Raw genomic sequence first — 21,309 nt, forward strand, 5'->3', positions numbered from 1 at the left:
AAGAGTGGGACCGGCCATTCTTTTTTTTATTTTTATTTTTATTTATAAAGAGGAAACACAAAACCATAGGATAAGAAGGGTACAATTCCATACAATTCCCACTACCAGAATTCCGTATCCCATCCCCTCCCCTGATAGCTTTCTTATTCTTTAACCCTCTAGGAGTATGGACCCAGGCTCATTATGTATGGGGTGCAGAAGGTGGAAGGTCTGGCTTCTGTAATTGTTTCTCTGCTGCGCTGAACATGGGCGTTGGCAGGTCGATCCATACTCCTAGCCTGCCACTCTCTTTCCCTAGTGGAGAAGGGCTCTGAGTAAACAGAGCCCCAGGATACATTGGTGGGGTCTTCTATCCATGGAAGCCCAGCTGGCATCATGGTAGTGCATCTGGAACCTGGTGGCTGAAAAAAGAGTTACCATAAAAAGCCAAAAAAATTGTTGACTAGTCATGAACCTAAAGGCTGGAATATTTCAGATGAAGATTTGGGGTCTCTGTTTTGAAGATAGCTAATAGACCTATTTTAGTTATATTCCAAAGGGCCCATGACTACACTAGTTTTTTTCCTGAGCATGACCTCTGTTGTGCAGGTGGATCCAAGCTATTGTCTGGGGAGATGATGTCATGACTGGAGAAAAGGCTAGAAAGCTGGATCAGGGAAGAGAGTAGCTCCCAGCTATTCTTAATGTTTCCTCAAGCGTCTTCTTTCTCTATCCCTTCCTCAAGCATAATTAATACCACATCTGCAAAGCTTCCCCTGGATTGAGACCCCAGTGTGAAATCAGTGTCTCTTGGGTCTTCCACCCACGAACACTAACATAGGGGCAGAGAGGAGGGCAGAAGTGGATGTGTGCCAGAAGACAGAGATTCTGAAGGAGTCTTTCCAAGATGTTGTGACATGACTGTTCTTTTTCCCACAAAAATTATATATTCTACTAGCCTGTTCCTTACTTGTCTTAGTATAAAATCAGGCCTGAAGGTTGAAGCCAAAGCAATTTTTTAGGCCATGCATTGTGTTTACTCCATGACCTTCTGGACTCTTATTCCTTATTCTTGAGAGGTCATTGGCTATGAACTGCCACTGACAAGGAGAAGGTATCTGAGTGGCATGCCTTCATTGTGATGAGGAGTCGGGGGGGGGGGTCTGCTGTTTTTTAAACAGTGTGAGTAGAGGGTTGAGCTTGGATATTATTTTATACAATAATTAGTCCTCGCTGCCATTCAAAAATAAGGCACAGGGGCCAGCTAGCAGCACACCTGGTGAAAGGCACATAGTACAAAGTACAAGGACCTGCACAAGGATCCCAGTTCGAGACCCTGGTTCCCCACCTGCAGAGGGGTCACTTTACAAGTGGTGAGGCAGGTCTGCAAGTATCTATCCTTCTCTCTCTCTCTCTCACCCTCTCCTCTCAATTTCTCTCTATTCTATCCAATAAAATGGGGAAAAAATGGCTGCCAGGATCAGTGAATTTGTAGTACACCAAGCCCCAGTGATAACCCCAAAGGCAATAAATAAATAAATAAAATAAGGCATGTGGGAGGTACAGGGTGGATTAACCCAATGTGGGGACACAGAAGAAGCATCATCCATAGGATGTCACAGTGCAGGTGAGCAGGACCGTGGTAGCTCTACATTTCCACATTTCCCATTGCATTTACTAAACCTGGTGAGATTTCTATGTCCCCACCCAAAGTGTAAGCAAAGTCATCTCTGGGCTTGTTCTGAGAACTAGAGAAAGTTTCTGGAGTAACTGGTGTGTTGTAGATGCCTACTGAATGTCTACTATTTACTATATTTCCAAGTGCTAAAGAAGAGAGCTAGGCTCCAAATAAATGATTGCTTTAGTCTTTTAATTCCTCTAAGCAGAGCAACCATAAAAACAAGAGATTGAGAAAGGAATGTATTGCACATTGTGTGGAGCTCTGGGCAAATTGGGGATTTGATTTCATGGAGAATTGCACCATTCAATCTTGCAGGATGGGGTATGTTGGGGGTGCTCTTACACTGTTGATAATTTGTCATTTGGAATATATACTCTGTAAGGTTGCCAAGTAAGTCTTAGACTGTTTAACTGGATATCATTCTAGATTTTCAGAGTGAAGAGAGGTAGAGAGGCAGAGAGAAAATGAAAGAGCACGCAGCACCAAAGCTCCCTTCAATGTGGGGGTTCAGACTGGGTCACACACTGGCAAGGCAGAACACTATCCAACTGAACTATTTTGTTGAGCTGTAGGGAAACTGTGAGGATATGGTTGAGCTGGGTGGAACCTCCCATTTAAAGATGGGTGCCTGAGGAACACGGTCTTCTTGTCAGCCTCTCTACCATAGATTGAGCATGGGAGAGAATACCCTTCAGGTTCAACTTCACCTGTCAGACTCTCTGCCTCACAGGGACTCTGCATTCCTAATACAATAGCGTACTTCCTTGTCTTTAAACCAAATGGTCTGCTTATTCAAAAGCTACCATAAGTTATCATTCATACCTGACCCATCTTCTCTCTGCCCTCAGGACACCTCTCTGTCGGCTAGCCATTGATAACCTTACTTCCTCATTCCCAAAATGGTTCTACTGCTTACACAGATGCTATCAGAGGCCCCTTTTCTCACTTTTTTGTTCTTGCCCTTCTGAATAAGACTATAACCAGACCTCACCCTCCTGACACCAAGGACCCCTACAACCATGCACATCAAAGCCTAGCTTCCTCATTCCTTAGATCACTCATCTGACAGTTTTCCCAACCCCTTACCTCTCTCTGCTCCTTTTCTGCTTTAACCATATATGGTATAAACAAGCTACCTCCTTCTGCAACCCCTTAAAATCCTTGCCTATCTGATCAATAAACAGATCATTGCTATCAGCTTGGTCTCCGGGTCATCTCTTGTCGCATCACTAGCAACAGACACAGAGTGAGTCCCATAAGACTCAGCCCCTGCTGCCTCGGGTGACATTCTCCTAGATCCCTGTATCTGGTGCACAACAGGGTGGGCACGCCAGGAGTCTGCATCTGAGGCGAGACCTCCCCACAAGGAGAACAGTACTGACCCATCAAGATTATCACTGGGGCTTGGTGTCACTGCTTCTGGCGGCCCTTTTTTTTTCTTTCTTTCTCTCTTTCTTTCTTTCTTTTTCTTTTTATAGAACAAAAAAGAAATTGAAAGAGACAAGAGAGATAGAGAGGGAGAGAGAAATTGAGACCCAGCCAGGTGGTGGAGCACCTGGTTAAGCACTTAAGTACACACATTAGGGAGAAAGTTTCATGAGTGGTGAAGCAGGGCTGCATGCAGGTGTCTCTCCTACAGGTGGAGACCAGGGACTTGAACCCAGACTTAAACTGTAACATGTGCAACAAGATGTGCCACCACCCAGCACTCTCCATGCAGTTTAACCAGTTTTCAGGGGGCAGAATCAAAGTTATTTTTAAGTGTGTTACAAAAGTGCTGAATTGTTCATATAACTTCACCTAATCCATATAGAAAAAAATGCACATCTAAGTGTTAGAGTAGTGTGATTAAATACACCTATGTGTGTGCACAGTGTTAAAAATTAACACGCTGTTGCACAGTGGGTCCTGGTACACTGTGTCTTTGGTAACAGTTCTTGCGCAGCGGATAGAAAGAGATACAAATAGTATGTGCTCAAGTATTCACTGCCTGTTTGACGACCTGGGGCTCTGCAAGCTCTTGACCAATTTGATGAGCAAAGGGGCACTGTCATGGGTGAAGAATGGCATACAGAGGACATGAACACCAAATGTCAGGTCCACTGGACAAGGGCTAGACCCAAGGCCCTCTTCTCTCTCCTGGATCACCCAACTGCATATGGCATGTAGATAAAGTCAGGAAAATATACAGGTTCAAAGAGCAGGAGACAGAGAAAGTCACACAGGTCTACTTTTTCTCCTTCATGAGTAATATGGATCCAGAAGTTCACATACAGAAGAGCATAATAGAGCAGAGTCCAGCATTCTGTGTGTCAATAAAATCTTTCACATGTATACTGTGCTGGTTTACCATGTGTGCAACCCAGATTACAGCCTGGAGCCCAACACATTGAAGGCCTCCTTTGTTCTTTCCTTCTGCCTCTACCTTCTCTGTCTCTATCTTAACCAATAAAAAGTAGCTTAGTAAATATGCAGTGATCTGAGCCACATTTCAGCCAACAAGTTGAGCACTGTTCCAAAACTCTACATATGCCTGCATTAACCATGGCCAAGTAGGGACCTTGAGATCTCAAAGTGTCTATGTGTCTACCCAAAAAAAATTATGTTCAATAATTAACTCCATCCCAGTGCTCTAAATGGCTTTGTCTGCCTACATATCAGCAGCAGGTGGGCTGGTATTACAAGCTGTGCAGATTTTCCAGAGCATTCCCCAGCCTACCTCTGCTAGAAAGATAGCAGGAGCATCTAACCAGCTGTGACCATAGCTTTGCCAGAACTTGCCAAAGTTGGAGACAAAACCTCTCTTGGCTGAGACTCACTGGTATAAATTAAATCAATAAACTCTACCTACCCCAATGAGTTTCAGGCAGTTTTTAGCACTTTGCTCCTAATTTCACCAAACATTGAATAGAATCATCCACTATATAGGACAGAATTTCATAAGACAAACAAACGAGCAAAAATGGTAACAAAAAATTAAAAATGAAAATGTTTTACTACATCTGAAAAAAAAAGAAATAATGACTAATGACGTGGGGGAGGACAATCATTTGAAGATTGAGAAAATCTACAAAGGTAATTTATACTTAAACATTATAGAAGGCAGACTTTCCTATTAAACACAACTAGAAGATGTGGACGATTTTCTTTTTATCTGGATGAAGGCTTCAAAGAACTCCCAAGGCAGCAAATGATTAAAGTTTGAGTGTCAAGAGACAGGAAGCCTGGCATTTGGTGCTTCTAAGCTCTGAAAGGCGGAGCTCTCAGCTCCTATGAAGTTCAGGATCAGGGACTCAAGGTTAAAGAGCCTTAAAACATGGAGCCTCCGGGAGTCGGGCGGTAGCGCTGTGGGTTAAGCGCACATGGCGCAAAGCACAAAGACTGGTGAAAGGATCCAGGTTTGAGCCTCCAGCTCTCCTCTCTACCTACAGGGGAGTCACTTCACAAGCGGTGAAGCAGGTCTGCAGGTGTCTGTCTTTCTTTCCCCCTTCTGTCTTCCCCTCTTCTCTCTATTTCTCTCTGTCCTATCTAACAATGATAACAACAATAACTAAAATAATAAGGGCAACAAAAGGGAAAATAAAATAATAATAAAAAAAAAACATGGAGCCTCCAAGTATGACCCTTCTCCAACACCATCAGTACTCCTGGGAGGAGGAGAAGGGAAACCTCCTAGTGAGATCTGGTCTCACTCCTGTAGTGAGCTGAATCCCTGAGCGAGTTAGAACAGGCAATACTGCCACATGCCAGCTGGAGGAAGACAGCATCATCATGAAACTAGCATATATCCCTCCATTTGACAATGTCTAATATTAAAAAATGCCTTAGTGCTTTTGGAGAGAAGACATAATAACCAAAAACAACAACAACACACATACACACAACAAAGACTGAACCACAGAAGACTCAAATATCACCAATACCACGTCCTACAAAACAATTTCTGGACACCACTGTCCAAATTTTAGAGAAAAATAGGGAGACACTCAGAAGAGAATGCAAAATTTACTTAAAATTCAAATTTAAATGGGAAATAAAGACCACGTTACAACAGAAGCAGAGAACTAGAAAAACAGTTAAGAAAAATGTCTCAACTTGAAGGTAGAGATAATATCATATATTTCAGTGAATCTTTGAGAGATTAAGAAGGTGAATTTAGTGTCCTCAAAGATCAAAACCACATACATAATTATTCTGGAAACAACTCCTCTTGGCATTAAAAAAAGTTAAATTTGAACAACCTCTGAGAGGTTGTGACTGAGAAAACTATTGTTAAAAAATCTAGTTAATATCTATTGTTAAGATAAAAACTTAGATTTGCATCTATTATTGTCTACTATTGCTAAGAAAGAGATTTCAACATACAACTATTAGTGCTAAGAAGGGAACAATGGTTTGACCTTGACACACTTGTATCTGAGAAAAGAACTTTAGGGAAGCCAGGCAATGGCATCTGGATTAAGTGCACGTAATACAAAGAGCAAGGATCCACACGAGGATCCCCATTTGAGCTCCTACTCTCCACCTACAGGGGGGTTGACTCACAAATGGTGAAGCAGGTCTGTAGGTGTCTTATCTTTCTCTCCTCTCTAGATTTCTCTCTGTCTTATCTAACAACAACAATAATAATAATAGTAACAGCAACAAAAGGGAAAAAACAACCTCCAGGAGCAGTGAGTTCATAGTTCAGGCACTGAGCCACAGCAATACCCCTGGAGGCAAATGAATGAATGACTAAATAATTTTTTTAAGTTTAGGAAAAGGAAAAAGTTGCAAAAATGGAAATTTCATGCTACTGTCTAATCTGGCTCAGAACAATATTTATCTAGTCCTAGTAACTGATGACAAAGCTGAACGAATCATGGAACCACAGTGGGGATAATGAGGTGGGAAAGGAATATGGAGCGGGAAGATTAAGGCTGCATCTTTCTTAGTGGCAAATCAGTTGACAATTTCTGAGTGAATGAACCCAGAAGTATCAAACGTTAGCACATCATTTAAAGATCAATGACCAATTTAGGGGACAGGTGATAGTGTATCCAGTTGAGCACACACGTTATCATGCATGAGCACCTGGGTTGGAACCCCTGCTCCCACCACCTGCAGGGTGTGGTGGGGGAAGTTTCACAAGTAGTGAGGCAGGTCTGCAGTTCCCTACCACCCCCTCTCCTATTTTCCCCCCTTCAGAGTTACTGCTGGGGCTCAGTGTCTCCATTGTAATTCCACTGCTCCTGAAGCCATTTTTGTTATGAGACAGAGAGATATTGAGAGAGGAGGGGAAGATAGAGAGGGAGAGAAGGAGAGAGAAAGATAGATATCTGCATACCTGTTTCACCACTTGTGAAGGGGAACCTGGGGCTCAAATGGGGATCCTTACACTTCTTACTATGTGTGCTTAACCCAGTGCACCACCACCCGGCCTTTGCAGCTCTCTATCTCTACCTTTCCCTTCCTTCACAATTTCTCTCTGTCCTATCAAATAAAACAGAAATGGGGAAAAAAAAATGAAAAAATGGCCACCAGGAGGGGTAGATTTATAGTACTGGTGCCAAGCCACAGCAATAACCCCGGTGGCAATAAAAAAATAAATAAATATAAATATAAATCAATTTAGGAAGAAACAGCTAAAATACATTTCAAGTGAGTCATACCACAGAGTGAGAATGGAAAACAAAACTGACATGGGGGGCAGGGGACTGTGTCCTTAGCAAAGTCAATATTAAGGATGAGAAGAAAGGCTCAGTTCTTTATGAAAAAAATAGCAAAGTTATATGAACCATATGATTAAGAAATCTATGCTGGTATAAGCCAAATAAATCCAACCAGAAGAGTATTCCATGGTTTTCGAATCAGCTATCTTAATGGAAAAAAATGATGAGAACCTTTTTATGACTTATTCACATATCCTACTTTTTTTTTCTTTATTGGGGATTAATGGTTTACAGTTAACACATTTTCTACTTTTACTACAGTGCACACAGCTGCCTGTTTAATAAGCAGAAACTGTTTTTGTCATGTCAAGTAATTACTGAAAACAAGAATAGGATTGGTTGAACATCCCCAGGCTTTGCATCACTTACCTTCTAAACATCACTTTTCCCACTGATATATTGGTCACAGGATTTAGAAATGAATGGTGTAACTCAGGTGTCCAAAGGCAGATGACTGGCTAAGAAAGTTGTGGTCTATACCCACAGTGGAATACTACTTAGCTGTTAAGAATGCTGAAGTCATTTCTTTCCCTCATGTTGGACAGAGTTCAGAGGAATCATGCTAAATGAGATGTCACTCCTGGGAAGAACTTAAGCAACAAGGACAGAAAGGGAAAACATAAAGTAAAACTTGGACTGGTTTTGGTGTATTACAGGAAAGCAAAGGACTCTGGGAGGGAGAACAGGAAAGTTGGGGGAGACCTTGGGGATGTTGTGCCCATGTGTCAACAACTGTCCTGTAATGCATTAACCACCTGCCAATAAAAGGGGAAAAAATAGGGAGCAGGGCAGTGGTGCAGTGGGTTAAGCGCACATGGCAGAAAGCACAAGGACCAGCATCAGGATCCAGTTTGAGCTCCTGGATCCCCACCTGTAGGGAGTTCGCTTTGCAGGTGATGAGGCAGGTCTGCAGGGATCTTTCTCCCCCCCTCTCTGTCTTCCTCTCCTCTATCCATTTCTCTCTGTCGTATCCAACAACAATGATAGCAACAAAAATAATAACAACAATGACAACAATAAACAACAAGGGCAACAAAAGGGAAAATTTTTTTTAAAAAAAGGGAAAAAAATAAATGCATAGATATCATAAGCATTCAGTTTGAAAAGGTACACAGAGCAAAGTGAAGTGGGCATGGGGCGTCCACAGTGGTAGTACCCAAGACATGCATTCAAGAGGCTCCAGGTTCAATCCCTGGCACCACCAACAGCAAAGAAAGGTAATTCTTTAGCTTAGACCTCTAAAACAAGATTTGCATGCCCTGGGCACACAGGCCCCGCACAGCCTGTACCAAGAAGAATGTCTGTCTTCACCTGGCTCTGTGAGCTGGAGAGACTAATAACCCTAAGGACCCCCCGCTAGGAGAAGGGCTCCTAACAACATAACTGCTCTCAACTACTAACTCAGTAATGGTTATCTCTTTCATGAAAGTCCTTTGAATAACAATTCTTGTATTCAAGTTCTTTTTATTTAATATTCATTTATTTTAATTGGATGGGGCAAAGAGAGATTGAGAGGGGAGGTAATATAGAGAGGGAGAGAGTTAGAGAGACACCTGCAGCTCTGCTTCACCACTCATAAATCTTACAGCCTTCAGGTGAAGAGTGGGAGCTTGAACCCAGGTCCTTGTGCAAGGTAACATGTGTGTTCAGCCAGGTATGCCATGGCCCGATCCCCAACTCTTGTTTTTTGTTTTCATTGTTTAGTTTCTTTCTTTATTTTTTAACTAAACTTCTTACCTTTAAGAGCCAACAAATCAGAAAATTTCAGATACAGACAAGCTTCACAGTAAACCAAAAACTCGTAAACAAAGAACGGCTTGTCCATTTCACCCAGAAATATTGTGGCCAAGGGGCAAGGAGCTCAGTGTGGGTGACTTGGGTAGGATGGCACCCCCAGGCCCACCCACACACTCACCATAACTCTGAAGCTTTTCCATCAGTTTATCGACATCCATGTGTAGCTGGCTCTCTATATAATTTCTTATAAATTTGTTCCTCAGCACTTCCTAAAGGAAAACCACATCATTTAGCAAAAATAATCATTTCCTCTGATAATATTCATTTATTCTGAATTCTGTCTCACAGGGGGAAAGCACATAAATCAAATCCACTTAAAGAGGTTCTGACATATCACAGCAAATCAGAGGATTAGCATTGGATTAGAACTTTATCTTGGAAAAAAAAAGTAGAATTCAAGGCAACTTGGGCTATTATCCTGAGTAGATACTGATGCCAAAAACAAAGAATGAATTAAGTGTTGACTTTTTGGTATTTTCTTTTCTAACAAAACTATATGGCAATCCTTTATTCAAGACCCTTTATACATTGACTTTTCCACTGGCTAGTTGTAAAGAGAAATCATGGTTACAAATATATATATATTTAATTAATTAATACATAACAAACAACTGCAGGAAGTTTTCCCAAACTCTCTCTTAATTCCTTAACAGTCAAAGCTTATCTTGGAAACACCTTTTGACGTCATTATCTGTATCATTCTTCATTTTGATGGCCCTAACTGTTTCATTTGTCAATGGTTTTACCATGGAGCATTTTTTCAAATTCTGTCCACCAACTTAATGAAGTGTCGCATCTTTGTTTTACAGTTGGCCTTTATGGCTTACTTTACACTGTGAGCACCCAAGGAACCACAGGAGATGGTGAAAATGCTGATGAAAAGGTGTCAGCCCCAAGACTGAGCAGTAGGTGTAGAGGTGGGTACTCCTTCTGGAACAGTGAGTTCACTGGAGAGTATTTGTACGCTTTCCTACCTTTGTCTTTACCACACAATTTTCTAGCTTTGGAACTTTAGAGAAGAGATTCGCAAACAATGTGCAACTTCTGTGTTTATTCTTTTATTTGTCATATCTACCTCATTCTAGGAGATGATTCTATCAACTTTCATCTAAAGATGATCAGGACTTTATTTGATATTCAGTTTATAAAACTCTTTCTGTCTTCTGGGCTTTGGCTACTGTCCAGACATTGTACAAAACACTTTATACATATTACTCTTTTACTTTCTTTTTTAATATTTTTATTCATTTATAAAAAGGAAACACTGATAAAACCATAGGATAAGAGGGATACAACTCCACACAGTTCCCACCACCAGAACTCTGTGTCCCATCCCCTCCCTTGATAGCTTTCCTATTCTTTTACTTTCAGTCACATCTCCATGACGCCGTAACTGTTGCTTTGAATTGACACACTGAGTCAGGGTCCCCAGATACTGTGGCAGATCTAGTTGTTACAGGTATCAACTTGTCAATTCCAGAAAACTATAATCAGCCTCTGAGCTAAGAAATAGAGTACAACTCATCACACTTAATATTCTCAAATAAGAAGTTCTTTAATTAATTGCACCTGTGACCATGTCTAATATTCAATAATATGACTAGGTGGGTGGTATTCAGTTACCAAGAAACTTGCCAATTCTTGAGATCTAGTTAGGCAGTCCCTTAGGTTTTAGTCACTTTGTAAAGTCTGAAGTGGGGGGGGGGGGGGTTCAGCTGGTTGAGCACACATGTAACAATGTACAAGTACCCAGGTTCAAGACCTCCAATCCCCATTTTCAGGGGAAAAGCTTTGTGAATGGTGAAGCAGTGCTGCAGGTATTTATCTGCCTCTCTCACTCTATCACCCCTTCCCCTCTGGCTGTCTCTATCCAATAAAGAAATAAAAATAATTAAAAAATAGGAAAAAAACTTAAAGTCTGAGTTGGTCAATAGTAAAATCCAAGGAGCTATTTGGGGATGCATCAGAGTACTTATCAAAGCCTAAACTATCAGGGTTGGTGAAATAGCTCACTAGGATAGTGAGCTGCTTTGCTATGTACACAATACAGGCTCAAGCCCAACCCCCACCACATTGAGGGTGGGTTTGGTGCTGCGGCTTCTCTCTCTCCATATGTCTCTCTATCTCTATCTCAGAAAATTGAAACTCTTTACAATCCAACATATTACAGAAATCAAGTCTCCGAGATTCAGGAATTTATTTATTTATTTATTTATTTATTTAAAAATCCATTCATGGGACCATGGAGACAGTATAGAGGTTCTACAAAAAGACTTTCATGTCTATGGCTCCTGGGTCCCCGGTTCAATCTCTGACACCACCATAAGCCAGAACTGAGCAGGACTCTGGTCAATTAAAAAAAATATTGTGGGAAAAAAATCAAAGACTATCCAACAGTGATTATCATTTTTGTATATGAACAGTTAAATTATATGACCCCCCCTTACTTCATTAAGTTAACAAGAATTTTAATTATTTTATTTTATAATTAAAATTTTTCTTGACAAGATGGGACATTATGCACATGTGAATTCACCACTCTGATTCACTTTTGCATTCAGAGGACAGTTAGAGGGGATTGGGTCATGGTGCACCAAGAAGAGTGTATATGTTACAGTGCACAAGGACCCAGGCTCAAGCCCCCAGTCTCCACCTGTAAGAGAGAAGCTTCACAAGTGTTGAAGCACTGCTGCAGATGTCTCTCTCTTTCCTCTGTCTCCCCTTCCCTATCAACTTCTCCCTAATTCTATCCAATAAGTAAGCAAGTAAATATTTTACAGACAGAGAGAGACCACAGAACTAGAGCTTCCTCAGAAGCTATGACATGCCCCATGTGGTGTGCAGGCTCAAATCTGGGTCACACACATGTCAAATCATGTACCTTAGCAAGTGAGCTATCTCTCTGGCATTGAATGAAATTTAAAACACAAGTAAATACTCAAATATCACTAAATATTCCCACCTTGCATTGGGTTAAATGATTGAAATTTGCACCCAAAAAATTTTATTCCATGCATCAATATTACTAGTCAGCTGGGAGACCCTGTGGCCCACAAGGACTCTATAGAATCTTCTGGGGGGTGGGCTGGGAGGTGATGCACCTAGTTGAGTAAACATATTATCATGCTCAAAAACTTTGGTTCAACCTCCAGTCCCTGCCTGCAGGGGGGTTTCAAGAGTGGTGAAGGAGGGCTGCAGATCTCTCTCTCTCTCGCTCTCTCACTCTCTCACTCTCTCGCTCTCTCGCTCTCTCGCTCTCGCTCTCTACCTCACTCTCCCTTCCAATTTTTATCCTATCAAATAAATATTAAAACAAAAAAATGGGGGGAGGTAATATGGCGACGGCCTGAGAAGTCGCTAACAGCGAGTGCTCTGATAGCATCGTCGGCAAAGGTAGGATTTTCTGCCTTTAGCAGGCCAGTCAATAAGGGGGGGGGGGGCACCAAAGAAGTTATTACAGTTTAATTTGGGTTAACAATTAGAGCAAAGGTGACACGGACTAGCGGGGCGCCAGAATTCCCAGGCGGCGCCAGGCAAGGCGAGTGCGCCGGGCATTGTCCTCCGCCCGCCCGGGAAGGCGGCTCCTCCGCCGGTTGCAGAGCGCGGCGGGCAGAGGACCCGGAGAGAGCACTTTAGCTCGGGGGCTGCCTCTTGGGAGTTGCCAGGGTCCACCGCGACCCTGAGGGTGGATCCAAAGACTTCTTGAGTATAGCTCTCATTGGATCAAAGGACTTGGAGCTAGTTTTCATTTTTGAGAAATCCTTTAAAAAAGTCTGGAGGGCGGGGTTTCCCGGAAAATGGCGCCCTGAGAAGCAGAAGCGGCTAGCCTTTGAGCTCCGGACACATCTCGTGTAAACAATAGGATTTTCTGCCTTTAGCAGGCCATCCAATAAGGGGCCATAACGGTCATACCAAGGATGTTTCTATAACTTAATTTGGGTTAAGAATTAGAGTAGGGGGAAAAAATTCTTTTTTCTTCCTTTTAATTTTCAAGCATACATCCTTCCCGCCGCCCCCCCTCCCCCCATAAGCAGTGCCTGGGACCAGCTACTAGCAGGATACCCCATACCACCAAACAGGGTTTTTTTTTTTTTTTTTTTTTTTGTTAATTCACTGATACACATTTGGGAAGTTCCTCGCACTGCTCTTTAATTACAACTCTTCTTCCTATCTTCTCCCTTTTCTCTCTCTTATCTCTCTCAATCTCTCTCTCTTTTTTTTTTTTATTTTTTTTTTTAATCTTGTCATACACTTCTTTCTTCTTTGCCTTTCTGAATTTGTGAATTACTTTGGGGAAGAAATCTGACCCAGAGTGGACTCTCTATGTGTGTATCTCTGCTCTAGTTCCCTTTACACTCTTGTTACCCTTAGAATATACACTGGATAGTAAATTTGCATAACTGTCTATTCTTGCTATCCTCTCTTCCTTTTCTCTTTCTTCACTGGGATTTGGTTACTATTTTTTCACGGACTGGAGAAATTGTTTGGCTAACTGGTAACGATTAAACTCCTTCAATACTTACTTCAGTTGCTACGGTTATTCCGGAGGTTGGTGAGTGCAATTGTCATAAAGGTATTTAGTACAGTGTTACTTGTGCTCAAAACACAACAACTGAGGAACAACAGAACATTAAAAAAAAAAAGAGAGAGAAACACATAAATTAAAAAAAAAATGGGTAGATTAAAAACAAATAAAACTGCTACCCCAATGAATGAAGACAAGAGCCCAGAAGAAACCACAAATCAGTCAGAAGTAACCATAGATAAGAAAAGTATGCAAGCAATAATAAACTTATTAATCACAGAAATGAAAACAACATTGGAGGAAAGAAATGGCAGTATTAGGGAAACAACAGTTGAGACCCCCAAGGAAAATACTGATTATCTTGAGACAATTAGAGAACTGAAAGCTGAAATAGCTGTAATGAAGAAAGAAGCTGAGGCAAGGGAAAGCAGACTAACAGAAGCAGAAAACAGAATTAGTCAGACAGAGGATGAGTTAGAGAAAACTAAGAAAGAGGTGAAAGAGCTTAAAAAGAGATTGAGAGACACTGAAAACAACAACAGAGACATATGGGATGATCTCAAAAGAAGTAACATTCGTATAATTGGCCTGCCAGAGGAAGAAAGAGAGGAAGGGGAAGCAAACATCCTAGAGGAAATAATACAAGAAAATTTCCCAGACCTGAATAACAGAAAGGATATCAAGGTGCAAGAGGCCCAGAGAGTACCAAACAGAATCAACCCAGACCTGAAAACACCAAGACACATCATAGTCACAATGAGAAGAAGTAAGGATAAAGAAAGGATCCTAAAGGCTGCAAGAGAGAAACAAAAAGTCACATACAGGGGAAAACCCATAAGACTTTCTGCAGATTTTTCAACTCAAACTCTAAAAGCCAGAAGGGAGTGGCAAGATATCTATCGAGCCCTGAATGAAAAAGGGTTTCAACCAAGGATTATATATCCTGCTAGACTTTCATTCAAGCTAGATGGAGGGATCAAAACCTTCTTAGACAAACAACAGTTAAAGGAGGCAACTATCACCAAGCCGGCCCTGAAAGAGGTACTAAAAGACCTCTTATAAACAAGAACATCACTATAATACTTGTAATATATCAGAGCAAACAAATTGTTTTTTAGAACAATGGCACTACAATACATTAAATCCATAATATCAATAAATGTCAATGGCTTAAACTCACCCATCAAAAGGCACAGGGTGGGGGGATGGATCAGAAAACATAACCCAACCATATGCTGCTTGCAAGAATCCCATCTGTCACAACAAGATAAACACAGACTTAAAGTGAAAGGATGGAAAACTATCATACAGGCTAACGGTCCACAAAAAAGGGCAGGAACAGCCATTCTCATCTCAGACACGATAGATTTTAAATTAAATAAAGTAATAAAAGATAGGCAAGGACATTACATAATGATAAGAGGATCAATCAGCCAAGAAGACTTAACAATTATTAACATCTATGCACCCAACGAGGGACCATCTAAATACATTAAACACCTATTGAAAGAATTTCAAAAATACATCAATAGTAATACAATAATAGTGGGAGACTTCAATACCCCACTCTCACACTTAGACAGATCAACAAAGAAGAGAACCAATAAAGATATAAGAGAATTGAATGAAGAGATTGACAGACTAGACCTCTTGGACATTTTCAGACTCCTCCACCCCAAAAAACTGGAATACACCTTCTTTTCAAATCCACACAACACATACTCAAGGATAGACCACATGTTAGGTCACAAAGACAGCATCAATAAATTCAAGAGCATTGAAATCATCCCAAGTATCTTCTCAGACCACAGTGGAGTAAAACTAACTTTTAACAACAAACAGAAAATTATTAAAAGACATAGAATTTGGAAACTAAACAACATGCTCCTTAAGAACCACTGGGTCAGACACTCACTCAAACAGGAAATTCAAATGTTCCTGGAAACTAATGAAAATGAAGACACAACCTATCAAAATATTTGGGACACAGCTAAAGCAGTACTGAGAGGGAAACTTATAGCTATACAATCACATATTAAACACCAAGAAGAAGCCCAAATGAACGAACTTACTACACACCTCAAGGACTTAGAGGAAGAGGAACAAAGGAACCCTAAAGCAACCAGAAGGACAGAAATCACTAAAGTTAGAGCAGAAATAAACAACATCGAAAATAAAAGAACCATACAAAAGATCAATGAAGCTAAATGTTGGTTCTTTGAAAGATTAAACAAAATTGACAAACCCCTAGCCAGACTCACCAAACAAAAAAGAGAGAAGACTCAAATTAATAGAATTGTCAACGATACAGGAGATATCACAACTGACACCACAGAAATCCAGAGAATTCTGCGAAACTTCTATAAAGAACTATATGCCACCAAGCTAGAGAATCTGGAAGAAATGGAACAATTCCTAGAAACCTATGCACTTCCAAAACTGAACCAAGAAGAACTACAAAATCTAAATGCACCAATCACAGACAAAGAAATTGAAACCGTTATTAAGAATCTCCCCAACAACAAAAGTCCTGGACCAGATGGCTTCACAAACGAATTCTACAAAACTTTCAGGAAACAGTTAATACCCATACTTCTTAAGCTATTCCATAAGATTGAAGAAACAGGAATACTCCCTTCCACCTTTTATGAAGCCAACATCACCCTGATACCAAAAGCTGATAGGGACAGAACAAAAAAGGAAAACTACAGACCAATATCTCTGATGAACATAGATGCCAAAATATTAAACAACATCTTGGCCAACCGGATACAGCAACACATCAAAAAGATTGTTCATCATGACCAAGTGGGATTCATCCCAGGAATGCAAGGCTGGTTCAACATCCGTAAATCAATCAATGTCATTCATCACATCAATAAAAGCAAAGCCAAAAACCACATGATTATCTCAATAGATGCAGAGAAAGCCTTTGACAAAATCCAACACCCATTCATGCTCAAAACTCTACAAAAAATGGGAATAGATGGGAAATTCCTCAAGATAGTGGAGTCTATATATAGCAAACCTACAGCCAACATCATACTCAATGGAGAGAAGCTGAAAGCATTCCCCCTCAGATCAGGGACTAGACAGGGCTGCCCACTGTCACCGTTACTCTTCAACATAGTATTGGAAGTTCTTGCCATAGCAATCAGGCAAGAGAAAGAAATCAAAGGGATACAGATTGGAAGGGAAGAAGTCAAGCTCTCACTATTTGCAGATGATATGATAGTATACATAGAAAGACCTAAAGAATCCAGTAGAAAATTACTGGAAGTTGTTAGGCAATATAGCAAGGTATCAGGCTACAAAATCAATGTACAAAAATCAGTGGCATTTCTTTATGCAAACACTAAATCTGAAGAAGAAGACATCCAGAAATCACTCCCATTCACTGTTTCAGCAAAATCAATCAAATACCTAGGAATAAAGTTGACCAAAGAAGTGAAAGACTTGTATGCTGAAAACTATGAGTCGCTACTCAAGGAGATAGAAACTGATACCAAGAAATGGAAAGATATCCCATGCTCATGGATTGGAAGAATAAATATCATCAAAATGAACATTCTCCCCAGAGCCATATACAAATTTAATGCAATACCCATCAAAGTTCCACCAAGCTTCTTTAAGAGAATAGAACAAACACTACAATCATTTATCTGGAACCTGAAAACACCTAGAATTGCCAAAACCATCTTGAGGAAAAGAAACAGAAATGGAGGCATCACACTCCCAGACCTTAAACTATATTATAAAGCCATCATCATCAAAACAGCATGGTACTGGAACAAAAATAGGCACACAGACCAGTGGAACAGAATTGAAAGCCCAGAAGTAAATCCCAACACCTATGGGCATCTAATCTTTGATAAGGGGGCCCAAAGGATTAAATGGAAGAAGGAGGCTCTCTTCAATAAATGGTGCTGGGAAAACTGGGTTGAAACATGCAGAAGAATGAAATTGAACCACTTTATCTCACCAGAAACAAAAATCAACTCCAAATGGATCAAAGACCTAGATGTCAGACCAGAAACAATCAAATACTTAGAGGAAAACATTGGTAAAACACTTTCCCATCTACACCTCAAGGATATCTTTGATGAATCAAACCCAATTGCAAGGAAGACCAAAGTAGAAACAAACCAATGGGACTACATCAAATTGAAAAGCTTCTACACATCCAAAGAAACAATTAAACAAACAGAGAGACCCCTCACAGAATGGGAGAAGATCTTCACATGCCAGACATCAGACAAGAAACTAATCACCAAAATATATAAAGAGCTCAGCAAACTTAGCCGCAAAAAAGCAAATGACCCCATCCAAAAATGGGCAGAGGAAATGAACAAAACACTCACCACAGAGGAGATCCAAAAGGCTAACAAACATATGAAAAACTGCTCTAGGTCACTGATTGTCAGAGAAATGCAAATTAAGACAACACTAAGATACCACCTCACTCCTGTAAGAATGGCATACATCAAAAAGGACAGCAGCAACAAATGCTGGAGAGGATGTGGGGACTGAGGAACCCTTTTACATTGCTGGTGGGAATGTAAATTGGTACAGCCTCTGTGGAGAGCAGTCTGGAAAACCCTCAGAAGGCTAGACATGGACCTTCCATATGACCCAATAATTCCTCTCCTGGGGTTATACCCCAAGGACTCCATAACACCCAACCAAAAAGAGGTGTGTACTCCTATGTTCATAGCAGCACAATTCATAATAGCTAAAACCTGGAAGCAACCCAGGTGCCCAACAACAGATGAATGGCTGAGAAAGCTGTGGTATATATACACAATGGAATACTATGCAGCTATCAAGAACAATGAACCCACCTTCTCTGACCCATCTTGGACAGAGCTAGAAGGAATTATGTTAAGTGAACTGAGTCAGAAAGTTAAAGATGAGTATGGGATGATCCCACTCATCAACAGAAGCTGACTTAGAAGATCTGAAAGGGAAACTAAAAGCAGGACCTGATCAAATTGTAAGTAGGGCACCAAAGAAAAAACCCAGTGGTGAGGGGTAGACATGTAGCTTTCTGGGCCAGTGGGGGGTGGGAATGGGCGGGAGGGATGGGTCACGGTCCTTTGGTGATGGGAATGGTGTTTATGTACACTCCTAGCAAAATGTAGACATATAAATCAGTAGTTAATTAATATGAGAGGGGGAAATCAATTGTATGTCTCAAAGGTTCTCAGGAGACAAACTGAATCTTTTTAATAGATAGGCTACGTATTTGATATGCGGACTCTCTCAAAAGCCTAGACCAAGTAGATTGGAGGCTTCCAATAGCACAGCTATATACAAGATACTGGGTACTGTACAGCAAACCATAACAAAGGGACTTTTCAAAGTTAACCCAATTAACAAATAATGTGATGATAATATTAACTATTGATTGTCTTTTTGAACCCTAAGACAGCAGGAACCTCACATCTTCACTATAGAGCCCCTACTTCCCCCAGTCCTGGCACCCATGGATAGGGCTCACTTTCCCGTATGCTTCTCCCAATCCATACCAAATAATATTGCATCCGCCGATCACAACCTAACCAAAGCAACGATTGCCATCTCAACATGCTTCACCTCAGAGTGTATCCAGAGACTTCACGTGTGGAATGACAACCCTTCAGCTTCATTACTCGGGTGAGACCTTTCCTTTTATAGTACACTCTAATTTCATCTCAGGTAGTTCACTTTCTAACAAAGTCCCATAACCTAGACATACACCAGTTTCTGTGAGAGAGAGCGTATGCGCACACGTATCCATAAACTACTGCAAAATATATACCTGAAAGCAGGATTACACTAGAGTTTGCAGTGAGTACCTCCCCAACACTTCCTCTCCACTATTCCAATCTTGGGATCCATGTTTGCTCAACAAATTGTTTGGCTTTGTATGTTAACTCTCTTTTCAATCACCAGGTTCCAGATGCCACCAGGATGCTGGCTAGGCTTCCCTGGATTGAAGACCCCACCAATGTGTCCTGGAGCTCAGCTTCCCCAGAGACACACCTTACTAGGGAAAGAGAGAGGCAGACTGGGAGTATGGACCGACCAGTCAACGCCCATGTTCAGCGGGGAAGCAATTACAGAAGCCAGACCCTCTACCTTCTGCAACCCTCAACGACCCTGGGTCCATGCTCCCAGAGGGCTAGAGAATGGGAAGGCTATCATGGGAGAGGGTGGGTTATGGGGATTGGGTGGTGGGAATTGTGTGGAGTTGTACCCCTCCTACCTTATGCTTTTGTTCACTAATCCTTTCTTAAATTAAAAATTTAAATTAATAAAAAAAAATAATAAAAAATAATAATAGGTTTAGTATGCATGTTCAATTAAAAAACAAACAAAAAGAATCTTCTAGAGCACCATTTTGATTTCTGCCTTACCCCAGCTGGGCTTCCCCAGCCCTCAGGGTTCTGGCATTAGGACATGGTCTCTGAATATAAACCAGTGAGCTGCTGAGTTTAAAAACAAAACCAGAAGAGATAAGAAAAGGTTCTGGAGATGGCAATAGAGCAAATCACTGTGCAAAACAGAACTGTGAGACTCCCAGAACACAGAGAGCAACTATGAGACATGGGGAAAGGGAGAAAAGGAAGGACAGCCCACTCACCTGCAGCTGGTTGAGCATCTGGTCATTCCCATTCCTCTGAAAGACACTGGACATTTTCAACAGTGTTTCTGATACACTTTTCAGTGTGTCCACAAAATTAAAGGTGTAATTAGCCTGCAAAATAAAACATACTTGGCTATGTCACCAGTTCATCTGTGCAGTCTTAGGGAAATTCTCTAGCTCTGTGGCAACTAACACAAGAAGGGGAGCGTTAAAAGAGATTGATCTATGAGATGATCTCACTCAGACACAAGTTGAAAAACACTACTACCATGATGCCAACCTGCCTTCCCTGGGCAGGAAACTCACCAATGTGTCCTGGAAGCCCCCTTCCCAAGAGCCCTATCCCACTAGGGAAAGGTAGAGACAGGCTAGAGATATGGATCAACCTGTCAACACCCATGTCCAGCAGAGAAGCAATTACAGAAGTGAGAACTCCAGCCTTCTATGCTCCATAGAAATCTTTGGTCCATACTCCCAGAGGGATAAAGAATAGGGAAGCTTCCAATGGAGGGGAATGGGATATGACACTTTGGTGGTGGAAACTATATGAATTGTACTCCCCTTATCCTACTATCTTGTCGACCATTATTATATCACTAATAATAAATTGTGATTGTTGTAGTTATTATTGTTGTCATAGTTGTTGGATAGGACAGAGAGAAATCGAGAGAGGAGGGGAAGACAAAGGGGGAGAGAAAGACACCTGCAGACTTGCTTCACCGCTTGTGAAGTGACTCCTCTGCAGGTGGGGAGCCAGTGGCTTGAACTAAGATCCTTACGCTGGTCCTTGCGCTTTGTGCCACCTCTGTTAACCCCGCTACGCTACTGTCCGACTCCCACTAATAATAATTTTTAAAAGAAGTGGAAAAACAAGGAAAAAATTAAGCAGAACTTGTACTGGATTTGGTGTATTTCAACAAAGTAAAAGACTCTGGGTGGAGGGGAGGGTTCAGGTCCTGGAATATGATGGCAGAGAAGGACCTAAAGG

General features: G+C 41.2%; 1 protein-coding gene across 1 annotated transcript in view; it reads right to left on the reverse strand.

The window, feature by feature from the left end:
• The window catches only part of ABCA13 (ATP binding cassette subfamily A member 13), a 594,731-nt gene that overhangs the window by 374,312 nt on the left and 199,110 nt on the right, over window positions 1-21,309 (reverse strand). The window contains 2 exon segments of the mRNA XM_007524553.2: window positions 9,287-9,377; window positions 20,319-20,432. Coding sequence (XP_007524615.1) covers window positions 9,287-9,377; window positions 20,319-20,432 — 205 coding nt within the window.

This window comes from Erinaceus europaeus, chromosome 14, assembly GCF_950295315.1.
Source record: "Erinaceus europaeus chromosome 14, mEriEur2.1, whole genome shotgun sequence".
Taxonomy (NCBI): Eukaryota; Metazoa; Chordata; class Mammalia; order Eulipotyphla; family Erinaceidae; genus Erinaceus; species Erinaceus europaeus.